Genomic DNA, 15,779 nt, shown 5'->3' with positions numbered 1-15,779 from the left:
TATAACAAACATTCTCACATTCAACTTTTAATGTATGTATTTCAGTTCAGGTCAAATTTCGTAACTGAATATTGAAACAATTAGCCTCAACAGATTGAGCTGAAATGTTTATACTTGTTAAGTTTGGTTGACAATGCAGACAATGCATGGTTATCTAAGTGACGTCATTCTACTTCCCACATGGTGGTCCGCCCAAGATGGCGGATTATGCACCCCAAGAATACGAAAAATGAAGGGACGTAACACTCAATTCAATATGGCGAACAGTCTAAGATGTCGGAATGGCTTCTTATGCACCCTCATGATATGAGTACAAAAAAAGATTTTCCATAGACAAATACGATAAATAACATGACGTTACTCCAATTCTGTAACGGCGTACCGGACTAGCTTTTTATGCTCCTCCATGATATGTGTATTGAATGGGAGGGTTTTCTGGAAAAAAACAAATGAAAAATAATGGGACGTCACTCTGAATTCGATATGACGGACCGTTCAAGACGGCGAACTACTTTTTTATTCACCTCCATCTCGTGGGTATCAAGTGAAAAGGTTTACATAATATGAACAATATGACGACACTCTAAATCCAATATGGCGGACTTCCCGAAATGAGAGACAAGTTTTTTTCGTACCTGTATGATATGGGTGTCAAATAAAATGGTTTGCTGAAAAGAATATGAACAATAACATGACGTTACTATGAATTCAATGATATAACTCGGCAAAGGTTAGAGATAGGTTGGTCGTGCTCTAACAAATGTTGTATGGACCGATTACTCTACAAAACAGGTTCGGAAAGAAGAAAATAAACTTTAAATAGAATGAAACCCTTCAATTCATCAAATCACACAATTTATATGATATAAAAACAGTTCACGAGATTTATATGCATGGCAACAAAAGTACGTACATGTAACTTAATTTTGACATGAGTAATTCTAAATGAAAAATTATGCTTTTATAAAATATGTGAATCTCGCGACAAGATTTTATATCATATACATTGTGTAACGTAATAAATAGATGGTTTTAATTTGGTTTTAAGTTAATTTTTTTAAGAAATGGTGAATTATAATTCGAGAATATTTTTTCACCAATGATCTCCACAAACTTTATTTGAAAAATATATCACATGTTTCGCTTACACAGTAGCTTTATCAAGTGATCAGACTGGCAGAATATTTAGGAATCGAATCCAGGAACATCATACGAGCTATGTGAATAAGAAAACAAATTCAACATATTCAAATCATATTCTAGAAGAAAATCATATTTTTAACGAAGAGTTCGAAATTTTGCAAATGATGTGAGGTAATATGCTTCAGGTGATCATAATTGAACAGGTACCTTAGGCAGAGGTTTAGGTAATTTTTTGAAAGTAGTCTCAATTGAGGTTTTCTATCTTTTCTACAATGACCAACCTATACACCAAATGTTATATCCACTATTTTGAAATGCCGATAAACCTCATTTTCAAAATGAATATTTCATGTGCTGACCTGTCTAGATGTATTTCCTGTTCTTAATACTTGAGAGGCGTATCCTGTGCTGTGTTTACAATCTCTAAACTGAATTTCAGTTCGGTAATATGATAATCTCTTTACCTGGCATCATCATCATTTCTCGCAATCCTCATTCCTTTTCCTCCACCTCCAGCGGATGCCTTTATCATAACGGGATATCCGATATTTCTGGCGATTTCTACGCAGTGGTCTGCATTTTCGACAATGCCGTCGAATCCCGGTATAGTGTTCACTCCCGCAGCCATTGCCAATCTTTTGGACTCTAGTTTATCGCCCATTCCTGTTATGGCCCTCGCTGATGGTCCTATAAAAGTGACGCTTTCCTGTTCCTGTAACGCAAGAACTTTTATGGAAGGGACGGAGTTTGAAGTGTGCAATAGGCAGGTGTAATGAGGAATTTGATGGAGGTATTTCGAGTAATTAGGAGTACCCGTTTCCACCAACGTATGATGAATCGATACGCTTCAATTAACCTTTCAAGTGATTTGGAATAGAAAATAAAGTTAATGGCGTACTTGAGTTCTATTATGGAATAAATTCACGAATGGAAATTGATTGATAGTCAGCATTATATTACATTGTTTGAAAAGTTTTGTCTGTTTTAATGTCATGTGTTTTTGTAGCTCCATATCTCAACAAATATTTATTCTACCGTGTCGTGCTATATAGTATACATTGATGCTGTTCTTTTATGAATTTTTTTAATTTTTTGCTTTTTTCCAGCTCATGATGTCGTTGAGCGATTTTCGACCAATTTTTCTCGAATTCAAGTCGTACTAAAGCGCTACCGAAACCGGCAGAAAATTTATTCAGGCATTCAGCAATGACAGTGTTAATGAACGCACTGTTGATTTCCGTACCAGAGTTTTAGCCTCGAAGATGAGCCCCGAAGTGGTTGACCTACAGTAATCCAGGACTCCAGGACAGGAGGAGGACTGACCCATCACAAACGAAGCGTGGAATGGCGGAAGAAATGGGCGTCAGGTTCCATGCGGTTTTTCATGGTTTAAAACGTATTGGAAAGATTGAAAATCTCGAAGAGGGTGCCTCACGATTTGAATGTTCGACAGATATTGTCATGTTTCGAAGTTTGCCTTTCTTTGCTTTTGCGCAACCAAAACGATAGTTTTTTGTCTGGATCGTCACTGTGAATAAAAGTGGATCCTCTACGATAACAGGAGACGTTCGTGACGTTGATTGGACACCGATGAGCCACCCAGACACTTCCCGAAGGTAAATATCCTCAAAAAAACCATGGTTACTGTATGGTGGTCAGCGGCTGGTATGGTTCACTATAACTTTCTGCAACCGGGCCAATTCATCACAGCAGAGTCCTATTGTGAGGAAATCGACGAAATGTACCAAAAATTATATCAGCAGCAGCCAGCACTGGTCAACACAAGATGTCCGATCCACGACAACGCCCGTCCGCATGTTTCATAAATCACCGTACGAAAATTAAACGAATTGAGCGGATTGAACTGTTGAAAGAACCTAATGGATAATGTGGTTCCTATCAATACCAATACAATGTTTTTAAACAAAATGAAACTTTGTTTGTATAAATGTAGGATTCAGGTGAAAGATTCCTTCTGAAATCTTTCACGTATAGTCAGTGGGCATACTTGAAGACTGGCTATAAATCAAATCATCTAAAGGAACAATTCGTTCAGGCCAGTCTCAACACCCTACACAGTAGGTTAATGGACTGACACCTATCAGAAAACAACTACTCCCCTGGCTAATACCACGAAGGGCGTTGGATTATATCCGACAGGTGTCAGTGCAGGATTCTTCACAGAAGTTATTCCTGCATATGCTGTTGGCAATACAACTGCCGCAATAGATTTTCAATTATTGGAACACACTTGCAGACCGGTTTCGGGCTGTTTGGCCACTCGTCAGTGCAAGGTAGTGTATATCATCAACATAAAGTCGATGATTTCCGATAATTGAAAATCGAATTCCGTCAGAGTATCATTCCTCGAACTAAGCTGAAGACTACAACAAACAACAGGTTTGTCGTCGCTCCATCTGCCTGTGAACGAGGTAACCAACTGCATATCCAAATTTGCCCAATTCCTCGTAAAAGGAAAAAAATCTTTCACGTATAGTCAGTGCACAATTTTTGGTGCATTTCGTCGTTTTTCTTACAACAGGACTATGCTGTGATGGTCTGGCACGGTTGCAGAAAATTAAAGTTAAAGATACCCGTCGCTAATCAACATACAGTAACCATGGTCTAAGAGTGGGACTGAAGAGGCTCATCGGTGTCCAACCAATTTTCTGTCAGAGAGGATCTACTTTCAATCATACGTGACAATCCGATGAAAAAGATGATCGTTTTGTGGAGCATCCACTTTTCGAGCTTTTGAACCTTTCCAATACGTTTGAAACCATCAAAAACTGCATGAAAGCTGACTCCCAGTTCTTTCGCCAAGGTACAAATAGTTTGTGATGGACTAGTCTCCACCAGGGTCTCCAAATCCTCGTCGTGGATTACTGTAAGCTAACCATTTCAGGGCCCATCTTCAATTCTGAAATCTCCGGAACGAAATTTCGCAAACCAAAGTCGAACAGTGCACTTTTAACACTATCATTGCCAAGTATCTGATTAATTTTTAGGGCTGTTTCGGCAGTTGAGAAAATTGCTCAATGACATCATGTAGTAATGAGCTGAAAAGGCAAAAATTAAAATTTGGAATTAATTCGCAATAAGAAATTCGCATGAATTTATTTATCACTTTGAATTGAAGGGGTTATATTTTTAGGAGTGATTAATTTTTTTGGGAAAGAAAGTTTTTGGCTTTCTACTTTTCAAATTGATTACTTCCTTCCTTTCTTTGGAAGATTCTCTCATACCTTTTTTTTGTATCAGATGGAGTAGCAGAAAGCCAAAAACTTTCTTTCCCAAAAAAATTATTTATCACCTTTCGAACAGTATTACAGTTCCATAGGTTTCTCTTAATCTGTCATATTAGGTTATCATTCAGAAAGCTGTCCCTTCGCGGAGATTTGAAATGGTGGACTGACATTTCCATGTAAACCTGTGTAGTTTAATAAATCAAATTCAACCAAATTCAGAATTTTGCCTAAACATTTTTAGTAGCGCAAAAGCTGTCGGATCACACTGTATACTTCAACCACAAAACACTATTGATTTTCTTGGAAAATTCAATTATTCTGAAGATATTTATCATATTTAAATCAAAATGAACCGCTATCAAGCGAATATTATTGTCCTCCCGAATTGCAACAGAGCCGATACATTAATAAATATATGGTGGGGTGATACCCAATGATTGATGTGTTGTGCAAATAATCTCATCAACATAACAGCGAGATTACGATATCACTTTATTTGCTAAATGATAATGCACGATTAATTTTTAGTTAATCTCAAATGTGTGACCCTGAAAACCAAAGCAGAGAGTCCAAAGGCGATACAGACTAGAGTTTTACTAGCACAATATATAAAATGAAGAAAAATTGCTACAAACACTTTCCTGGATACTGCAGAGGGATGAATTAGTTGCAAATTTCACCACACACCAAAACTGGAACACTTTTTCTGACACATGTTGTTCTAATCACAACATAAATGGACATAAATGCTGTAATTCAATTGTATGTGAATGTTTCAAAAGTTTTGTCCCTTTTATTGTCATGTGTTTCTGTAGCTCCATACCTCAATAAATATTAATTCTACTACGTCGTGTTGCAGACTGATTGATAGAGAATTTTGTACTCTACGAGTAGGTATACATTGATGGTGTTAATATGTTTCCAAATTTCAATTTTTGCCTCTCTTCAGCTATTACTATATAATGCCGTTAAGTGATTTTTCCCCATTTTTCTCTTTGAATTCAAATTCAACCAAGTCGCTGCCTAAACAGCCCAAAAACTAACCACACATTCGGCAATGGAAGTGTTAATGAACGCACTGTTCGACGTTGGTATCGGCCGAGCCCATCACATGACAAAGTTCAGTTCTACTGAAAATTTCAAGAGTGGGTGTAGTTTCGACTGAATCTAGTCACCAGAAGCTTAGAAAATGGGTGGAACGGAAAAATTTATTTAGTAACTACGAGTCTTACCAACATTCCAACAAAATCAGCATTTTCTGATAAGAATCCATAACCAGGATGGACAGCATCAGCATCAGTGATTCTGATTGCCTCCATTATTTTTCCTTTATCCAAATAAGATTCGGATGCTGGTGAATTTCCTATGAAAACTCCTTCATCAGCCATTTTCAAGTGCATCTGAAATTTTTTTTCATATATTATTCTAGTTTAAGTTTTAGTATATATCATAATAATATATTATGTGTACTGCAAATACATTTTATTGGATATTGTCTAATTGTAAAATATACTTCAGGGATGTTATTCAATTTCCAGCATTCGTTTCACGATCTAAAGTATACAGTGTGTAAAAGCCAAATGGAATAAGTTCATTATTTCAGTTGCGGTACATATTTTAATAAAATCCCGAAACACGTCAAATTCAAATTATAATTTGACATACTTGAACGGAAAAATGCTACCCCTACCTTCAACTCCCGTCGAATGATAGGTACAACCCCCAATGTTTTAAATGGAAGGTATAGGCTTGTGTTTATTGCAAATTTATTGCAACAATTAAAATAAAATAAATCAAAATCATGTGGTTACCGAAATTCGATAAAATACACTCAAAACTCATTGCAATACGTTCTGAGAATAACTTACTTGATCTTGCGGTATTGATAATAAGAAAGTAAGCAAAAACCATAGCAATGTTCTCTTTGGATGGTATCCTTTAAAAAACTGTAAATAATTTCTGTGGCAACGTTAGTTTAAAACGCCTTGTCAACTTGTTTTGTATGTTATAATATTAGTTGTCATTATTTTAATTTTACTTTAAAGTTCGTTAACTTCAAGTCTGACAAATGGTTATATTAACGGAAATGCATAAAATAACAATTTTACAAATGGTTGGTTACGGAGATAAGAACCGAACACAACAGGAAGTAGCTCGCATATTTCAAGAGAAATTTCCTAATTTACTGCCCATATCTCAAGGAACAATAAGCAAAATAGTTTCGCGAGCTTGGTCATGTGGGACAGATAAAAAAAGTAGCTGCCAATGCAATGAATGAGGAATACAAATTCGATTTGATGTTTGAGTTTGAGGAAATCTCACATACATCGAGGACACAGGCATCCACTATATTCAATGTTAGCCATACATCGATAGTAAACATATTATAAGAAAAGTAAATGTATCCCTATAAAATCATACCTACTCAGTAGCTCATGGAAAATGATTTTGATAGAAGAACTTATTTTTCTGACCAAATGATGAACATGTTTATAACAATATCATCTAATTAGAAGACGTTATGTTTTCTGATGTGTGTATTTTGTTTCTTAACGGTCATGCCAATCGGCAAAATTGCCGCTACTGGTCAACGGAAAATACTCACTAAATGAGAGACAAACACATGCAATACCCTCAAAAGGTTCATGTTTGGGCAGGGATTGTAGGAAACCATATCATTGGCCCCTTTTCCATTGAGGACAAGTTGAATGGGGATAATTAGTTGGCACTACTTCAAAATGATGTCATTGAAAGTTTAACAAATTCATATCCTGATTCAGGAAACCCTCAAGTTCCAGTGAATACGATATGGTTTCAGCAGGATGGAGCACCACCACATTACCAAGTTAATGTCTGGCAATACCCTTAATACAACATTTCTCAATCGGTGGATAGGGAGGCGAGGATCGATTGAATGGCCAGCGCGATCACCTGATCTTCCATCTTTAGATTTCTTTTTATGTAATGAGCAATGTGTACAAAACTAAACCTTCAGATTTAAATGACTTAAAAGAATGAATAATGCTTGCGCGATTAGGTCGGTTACGCCTGATATTAAATAATGTTAGAAGACAGTTTTATTTGAGATTAGGATGTTGCCATGTCGTTCGCGGTGAACATTTTGAACATTTACTTTGTTAACATCCATAGTTCTTTTTGTATTCTATATTTCATTACGTTTTGCATTACATGTTAATTTTTGAGTGCATTTTATCGATAACATTTTTGAATAGAGAATATATCAAACGATTTATCACAAACATATACATCCCATTAAAAAATTGGGGTTGTTTGTACCTGTCATTTGAAGAAGGTTGAAGGTAGGGGTGGCATTTGTACGTTGAAGAATGTCAAATTATAATTTACATTTGACATGTTCGGGATTTTTTTTAAATATGTTCAATAACCGAAATAACGCGTTCATTCCATTTGGCTTTTACACACTGAAATATATCATCAAACAATCCATGTTTAGTATATTCGAACTCGGTGGTGACTTATTTGAGTGAGACAAATATTGGTCAAAATAGTTTTATTAACAAAAAGTGCAACATATACAGAATATTATAATGCAAATCAATGTAAGAGAAATTGTGAAACACATTCTGAATTTGAATGCTGTACTTTGAAAAAATCATCAACGAAGTGGAAGTAGTATCATAGGATTATGAGCCCAATGAAATTTATGAAACCCACCCATCCTTAGGCAAATGATTGAGCAGGGAAAGGGGAACACAAACGCTTAAAACAAATGTAAAGTAATATCAGTGAAATATAATAATATAAAATAACTATGAGTGAAAGGTACATTTGAAAAATATATTACTAACTTTAGTAAAATTCACCAAAGAAGTGAATGAGGTTCATAAGTTGTACCGGCAGAAACTTCATTCTTTACTTCGATACTTTATGAAACAGGAAATGGTAGATGACTTTTTTATAATCATGCAATGAGCTCAAAAAATTTCCCATAATAGCAGCATCTTTACGTGATTAGGTAGCGTACTGAAAGAGATGATCCTTGCATTTGGATGATAATCAATTCTATTATCCTCTGGCAAACTAAATTAATATATCATACACCTCTGAATCGAAGAGGAAAATAATTATATCAACACTTTAAATTCACTTCGAATTAAAAAACTTACTGAATGGGAATCCGCCACAGAATAAACCGCAACTGTTTTGATGCCCATTCGTTTAGCAGTTTTGATGACTCTACATGCTATTTCTCCTCTGTTTGCTATCAATATTTTGTTAAAAGTTGGCTCTGTGGGATCGATTGGGTCCAACGTATACATATTTCTTCTCTGGTGGAATCCATTTTGAAGAATTGATGGCAAACAGTTGATCTGAAATTTAAAGAATAAACATTTTTTCAGCAATAATTTCTTGTACTGAAATGAAGTAGCTATTGCGGATGATTAAAATACAATGAACTGTATTTTACATCTTGTGAGGAACCTGGTTGTTAAGCGAACTCTAATTCTGAAGCCTAATTCGGACTAGACTAGTAATTTAGTAAAGTAGCGATTAATTTACTGGCTAAATGTGTGCGAACCACAAAAAATTAGTCGAGTAGTTCAGTGAATGATTTAGTCGAGTCAATACATTTTACTCTATTTTTATCGGGCGAGCAGCGCCTCCCACCACGCGTCCGTGCCAACTGGTTCACCGGATAAACAAGTCGAACCTGTTGATTAGTCGGGTACATTAGTGGCCGCAAAAATGTCGTTTGGCTGGAGCGAAGAAACAACTTTAAAATTTGTTTCCAAATTCGTACAGGACGAATGTTTATGGAATATTAAGTCCCCACACTACAAAAATAAACAAATGAAACAATCCGCATACATAGACTTAGAAAAATAAATGAATTTACTCGCTGTTTTTAATGTCCCTGCTGGGCCCCAGTTCCTTTTTTCCAATAGAATCATCGCTGTTCCACGTTGAATTCCAGCGGCAGAATGTAGGTAAACAAGCGAAAAAACGAAATATCGTTGAGTTCACTTTTTGATTTCTATGATTGATTCAAATAGAATCCGGCTCGAAGGACCAATGTTTTCAATGTTTGAATATATCGTGGACTGTATAATTTGTTTTTGATGATAATTTTGTCTGTAGATGAATAAACGTCTTTATTGAATGACAATTGCTTGTACACTACTTCATACATTAATATTCAAATCGACCTTCTTATCTACTAAACAAAAAATAATTTATTTCACAGCGGGCACTTCGCAGGGTTGTCGGTTAAAACAAAAGTAATAAGAATTGCCATTCAACATAAGTTTTAACACCCGGATTTGGAAAAAAGGATAATAAATTGAAAATTAAAAACATCAGGTTAGTGCACAGTTTTATTATTTTGAGTATTTCAAAAGCATATTCATTAATGATACAATAAGCTTTTAATTATTATTACTACCTATTGTTTTTACAAGTATTTTTACCTAACGAGATGCATTCGTTTTTAGATCTACCTACTTGCTTGTAATTGCAGAAATCGCATTTCTCAAAAGAGTATCTTTACGCTGAATTTTATCAATCTATCGAAGTTTTCTTTGCGATCTTCCAATGCTAATTCTCTCAGAAGACAATTAGTAGCTCCTAATTTATCTCTTCTATCGATCCATGACACAAATTTCCTCATCCACCTCTTCTAAAATAACCATTGCGATTAGCTTATTCAGTTTATTTACTCTATTGCGTTGCAGCCTGTTCATCTTGCAAAACACCACTCACTTGTGTACAGTATATACTAAACCGAATGCGAACGATTTCTGTGTGCAGTAGCGAGTAGAAGCCACTAAATTACACGCTACTCCACTAAATTACTAGCCTAGTCCGAACTATTAGGCTTGGGAGATATACTGATTTACTTTTTGGAAAACGAGAACAGAAATTGTCAGTGTCTCATACTCATACTGAAACTCGTTATTATTGAATTTTTATGACCACTGATATAAAGGTCAAATTTCATTTTCAGACTGGCATAGAAATGATTGTCAAGATAAGGTTGATATTGATGTACTTCTCCTATGCTATTTTATTCTTATTAAAATATTCCCATTTTGTATCTCACATCGGAGTAGTATTGTTGACTTGGCTATCATCTTTTCCGTGTTCAGAATGCTCTTTGAATAAATACGGAATTATCAAACCAAGCATAATATGATCGCTTACATTGTTTTCATTCTTTATTTAGTATAGTATAGCAATTCATCAGAGTCAAAGATATGGTTTTCATTTGAACTGTTCAACAGTTTTTAGTATAATTATTTATTGCATCACTTCCGTCGTTTATTACCATCAGTATCATGATGCATAAAAATGATAAAGATAACAAATGAAAGTGATAATATTGGAGGTATCCATGAGGTTGGTGATCCGAAGTTCTCACAAACTCATCTACATCTAAATTTATGATATTTCTTCAATTCGCTTAGTAATTATTCTCAAATTTTCAAACACCCACCATCAAAACATATATTTAAAGTTTGAAAGCATCTACAACATATTTTTCAAATTTTTCATCATTCTATAGTTTGCACAATTAACAAAGGTTATCAAACACATTGAGTTCACAAACTTTCTTCCATTTATTTACCGATTTTGACTGAATTTACATTTGACACCCTTTAAGAATTCTCAGATAGTTCAACATCGTATATTTTCCATTTACTACTAGCTGTGATATGTTCCTCAAGTCTTTCTCATCACCAGAACAAAAATGCTGTCGTTTGACGCGCGTTCTCTAACCAGGTTAGTATTATCTCAGGAGAAGGTTAGCAAAACGTGCGTTGAGAGACAGCATTTCACGCCAAAGATTTAAAATTCCACCTATCACGTTTTTCAAAATTCAACAATTCATAAAAATTTAAAGATTCTGTTTCATTTTTTAGATTTTCAATCACTCTCGATTCTATAATCTTTTTAATTTTTTCCCTTCTTAACCCAAACTATTTTTCAATATCTTATGGATCTGTTATTTTCTGCTTAATATTCTGCCATATTCCATATAATAGTGTAATTTTTTCAATTCACAAACTCTCTATATCCACAACATTTTTGTTAATCTTCTCAGATTGGGAATACTATAATATCAAATAAATTTATTTCAATTTATGCCTGCTTAATACGTTCAACGCCTTGTATTAGTTTTCAAATTGTTCACTATTCCAGTATTCATTATTTTATATTTTTTTAACACTCCCTATAATTTTCTATGTTCTCATGTATCTTTGAGACAATAAACTTTTTATAATTCTTTTCGCATTTGCGAAATCCTTATATTATATGCAATAAAATATGCAATAATCATCTTTAAATTTCTCAAAATTTTTAATCACATAAATTTCAATATACTGCTTTCCTAACTTTCAAAAAATGAACCGCCACATTCAAATACAGAATTTGAAAAAATATGAAATGCTTTGTTCCATCTTTGAAGCCAAAATCACAATACATACTATAGAACTTTGTAATACTAGTTTTCATAATTACACCACCATATGTGAAACATACAAAAAATGTGTAAGAAATTTATTAACATCGGTTAAAGTTGTCCAGTCTAACTGTCATTATTCGAAGACGACACTGGATACTAACAATCGAAACGTCATGAAATAACTTGGCTTGAAATATTTTAATTTTTATTTCACATTCATTGTAATTTCGTTTCAGGGTCATGGCCGGTGAGAAGCCCCCTCTGGAAGTGCAGTAGATGTGTAGAAATCTGTTATCAGTCTGTTAGATTATTCAAGCCGTAAACATCTATACTACGTAAAATTGCAAACAAAAGTTTCTATTCCTTTTTTCCTATTCCTTTCTTTGTCATACACTGACCCAAACATTACGCAAATACGGTTTCTCCCACCGGCCATGACTCAGTCCTTTAGCTGTATTACTAATAGAAAAAATTAAATAATGTAAAATAATAATTTTTTTTTATTAAAACAACGATAAAAATGAAATAAAAACAACAATAAAAATTAATTGGCGCTACGGAGCGACTTCATTGATTCCAGTGGCGCATTTGCTTTTTCAGCTGCAGGAAAACCCGGAAAAACCTGCAGCACCACATATCTAATAATTATTAGACTTTTCAAACACTTTTTTTTTCGCAGATAATCAGTCACAGCGACACTGTGACACTGCGAAATATTATCTGAAATCTGATGAGAACTAGTTCATAATTCATGATGTTCACCAAGAATCCTGTCACTCACATATTTCTGATATTATTTTTCCATGAAACTACTAACTTGAGACGTGAAATTGATTCGCCTTAATGTATTCAACATCCTTCAAGAATAAAGAAATATATCATATAGAAATATTTACTCTTTATATGAGGAACATTACATTACATACGGGATTTGATAAATGCCTCTTCAAGTTAAAAGATCAATGACAACTGTACATTTTTATTTCGAATAACTTTTTTATTTTTTGTCGGATTTCAATGATTTGAAAAAATATATTTCAGGAAATCCAGATTAATTTACATTAAACAAAATTTTTGATAAGGCCTGATTTACGAGGAAAAGTTATGTTGAAAAGAGAAATGAAAATTTGTTTTTTTACCACTTTTATTTGTAACTAACGTTACTGCAGTTTCGTCCTATATGGACATTCTCAAACTTATACAATATTCATTGTATAAAAATAAAAGTGGTGAAAAACATACAAATTTTCATTTCTCTTTTCATCATGATCTCCTACCACGTAGTAACGGCTACATCTATCAATTTATTGAAAAGTTATGTTTCTGTCGTCTATGTTTAGGACACCCTGTGATGATATATAGTTCTTGGATGACACTCAAAATCATCCTGTATGCAAGCTTAGTTCATTCCTCATACATTGTTTCTTCATTCATTGGATATCACGATTCGTTTTAAATTTATTAATTATTGAATACAACATTACATATTCCCTACGTTATTCGAGTTGGGCTCATAAAAAAATCGAAATTATGAAAACATGTAAGTTTTGGATTAATGCTTGCGAACATAACGAACAAATGGCAGATTTTTATAATACTCATGAACAAAGTAGTGAGACAATCGTAGAGTTTCAACCAGAAACTTCTACCATTTTGAAAACTTATAAAAATGAAGTTTTTCTGGGCCCTGTATAAAATACAAGAAAGCTGTACATTGGATTGGAAGTATCAAAGTCGTTCTGAATGTCGCTATTTTTAAAAATTAATAGGAAGATGTTAGATTAAATGTTATTTATTTTGATAAGTTACTTGTATTAATTTAAGAGCCTTATACTTAATCTAGTTATAGTTAAAATAATTCCTCTTGTGGGAATTTCAGAATCTGGTAAGTTTGAAAGAACATTCAGACAATAATATGAAATTATCTAATGAATATTATATTCCAAGTACGTGATCTTTTCAATACTCAATATCGACTTGAAAAATATATCCTCTCACATACGTTGTATTTATTGAAGCAAAAGCACTTTGTCAACAAAGTTTTCGAAGCTTTCACCACCATTTTCAAGAATTTTTATGTCACCCTCACAGTTCAAACTAAAACATCACTCCACTAGAACCTTCACACACGTTTGTTTCCAAATAGTTGTTTTTTACTGACAACCGACTATTATTATAAGTAGTTCATTGATAAGCCTCAATACAGCATTCCAAATATAAATAGCTAGGGACGAAATTAGTGATAATTACACCAGGCGATTTTGAACCATAATAATTGACGGGCACGACCGTACTTCTCTGAAACCGGTACCTACGTCCCACTACAACGGTACTCGACTGAAAGCTAAATGGTCGAGAAGTAGATATTGGACTTCGCACACATCATGGGATAGGATAACGGATAAGCGACAGTTTATCTGATTCTCATTTGTTTAGTGGCCCTGAAGCTTAGAATTGAAAGATGATTCGTGGATACAATCGTATACCGTGTACATCAAAAGTAACGTACTCTAGTACGTCCCATGATTAAAATGGATTTTCATATTATTTACATACTCTCACAGATTCATATTATTGATAAATAATATAATACAAGACATAATTGAAATCCAAAAATTACTTTTTGAGATGCACAAGCACTACAGAAAACATCTTCCTTAAGACTGTGCCTGTGTGAAATATGCGATTCACTGACGCACTGTGTTGCGGCTAGTGGAAAAGTAACTTTTTTCCGATTATTTTTTTCAGTGTTTTTAATAATGCAATTTTGTCACAGACATTCCAAGTAAACAAAAAACACATAAAGCTTATTTTTATGTTGGCCCGTTGATTTCTAATTGATTTTAGAAGTCAAATATACAAAATTTTCACGAAAAGAGGGGATTTCAGGGCTGTATTCAAAATGATCTCATTTGATTTTGGTGACAGATATTTTGTAAAAAAAGGAATGTTGTTTGAGACATTTTCATATGCACCTTTTTCAGAGCGAAAACCCGACTAAAGGACCATTTTTCCTTAAAATTTGGGTTAGGTAAAAAATATCTAAAAAGTCCCAGAGAGTCCCAGTTCCAAACCACTACAGAAATGTTACATAATTTGTTTTCAACGAACTGTGAAAAAATCAGCTGCCCATACCTGCCCTCCTGGAAGTTATAGCGATTTTAGTATATCACTCTCAATATTTATTCCATAGAAATAGAACGGAAATTCTCGGAATCACTTATTGAATAATTTAATCATATTGGTTTCCGGGTGACTTTCCGTCATCCCACGTCAAATTTTTATTATTTTCAGACCGGTTTCGGCTAATCGCCATCTTCAGTGTTTTCTTTTTTGTCACTAATTAGTCCGCGTGAGTGCCCGTCTTTATATAGTGTTTTCTTTTAGCTTGTGGTGGTACCTTTCTCTCTCTCTGTTGTTTTACTATTTTATTCTGTCTCTTTCGCTCTCTCTCTTCCCCTTTGTTTTTATGGTGGAATGCGGCCTTTACGTCGTTATCTTTCTCCACTATGCATATAAAAGTGCAATGAAGTTCACTGTGGTTTCCATTATAATTTTGACAGTCAAGAATTATGGAATATATTGAAATTTCCTATCAGGAACTGCATGAGTTGATGCAACAGAGTAAAACTAGAAACGTGGAGGATGTTTTGGAATTGCTTGATCATGAGCATGGAGTGAAAAGTAGTTTAATATTTCCAAACATAAAAGATAAATTGAAAAAGTTCGTCAATAAGTACAATGCACGTCTTCAAGAGTTTAACAGGATGTATGAACGGCTTGGAGCTACGGACTGGATTCAAGAGGGCTATATTGAAGTTGGAAATCATCCAACTACTTCAAAACGAAAACCCAAACCTAAGGAATTTACATTATGCTGTGAGAAAACAAAGAAGAAAAGAAGCATGGAACTAATGGAAACAGAAGAGGTTTCTGCAGAT

The 15,779-nt window shown here is 34.2% G+C and overlaps 1 protein-coding gene across 1 annotated transcript in view; it reads right to left on the bottom strand.

The window, feature by feature from the left end:
- LOC111513854 (propionyl-CoA carboxylase alpha chain, mitochondrial) overlaps positions 1-14,192 on the bottom strand; it is a 39,116-nt gene extending 24,924 nt beyond the window's left edge. Inside the window, exons 1-4 of the mRNA XM_023170078.2 lie at positions 13,841-14,192; positions 8,540-8,743; positions 5,624-5,791; positions 1,608-1,855 (exon numbers count right to left, since the gene is read on the bottom strand). Coding sequence (XP_023025846.2) covers positions 1,608-1,855; positions 5,624-5,791; positions 8,540-8,743; positions 13,841-13,900 — 680 coding nt within the window. The 5' untranslated portion in view covers positions 13,901-14,192. The remainder of the gene's footprint in view (positions 1-1,607; positions 1,856-5,623; positions 5,792-8,539; positions 8,744-13,840) is intronic.
- Positions 14,193-15,779: the final 1,587 nt, after the last annotated feature.

Source organism: Leptinotarsa decemlineata, unplaced genomic scaffold, assembly GCF_025532065.1.
Source record: "Leptinotarsa decemlineata unplaced genomic scaffold, Ldec_3_MD MMD2_tig00000505_RagTag_RagTag, whole genome shotgun sequence".
Taxonomy (NCBI): domain Eukaryota; kingdom Metazoa; phylum Arthropoda; class Insecta; order Coleoptera; family Chrysomelidae; genus Leptinotarsa; species Leptinotarsa decemlineata.
The sequence above is the reverse complement of the archived record's forward strand: the minus strand, read 5'-3'. Positions and strand labels throughout refer to the sequence as shown.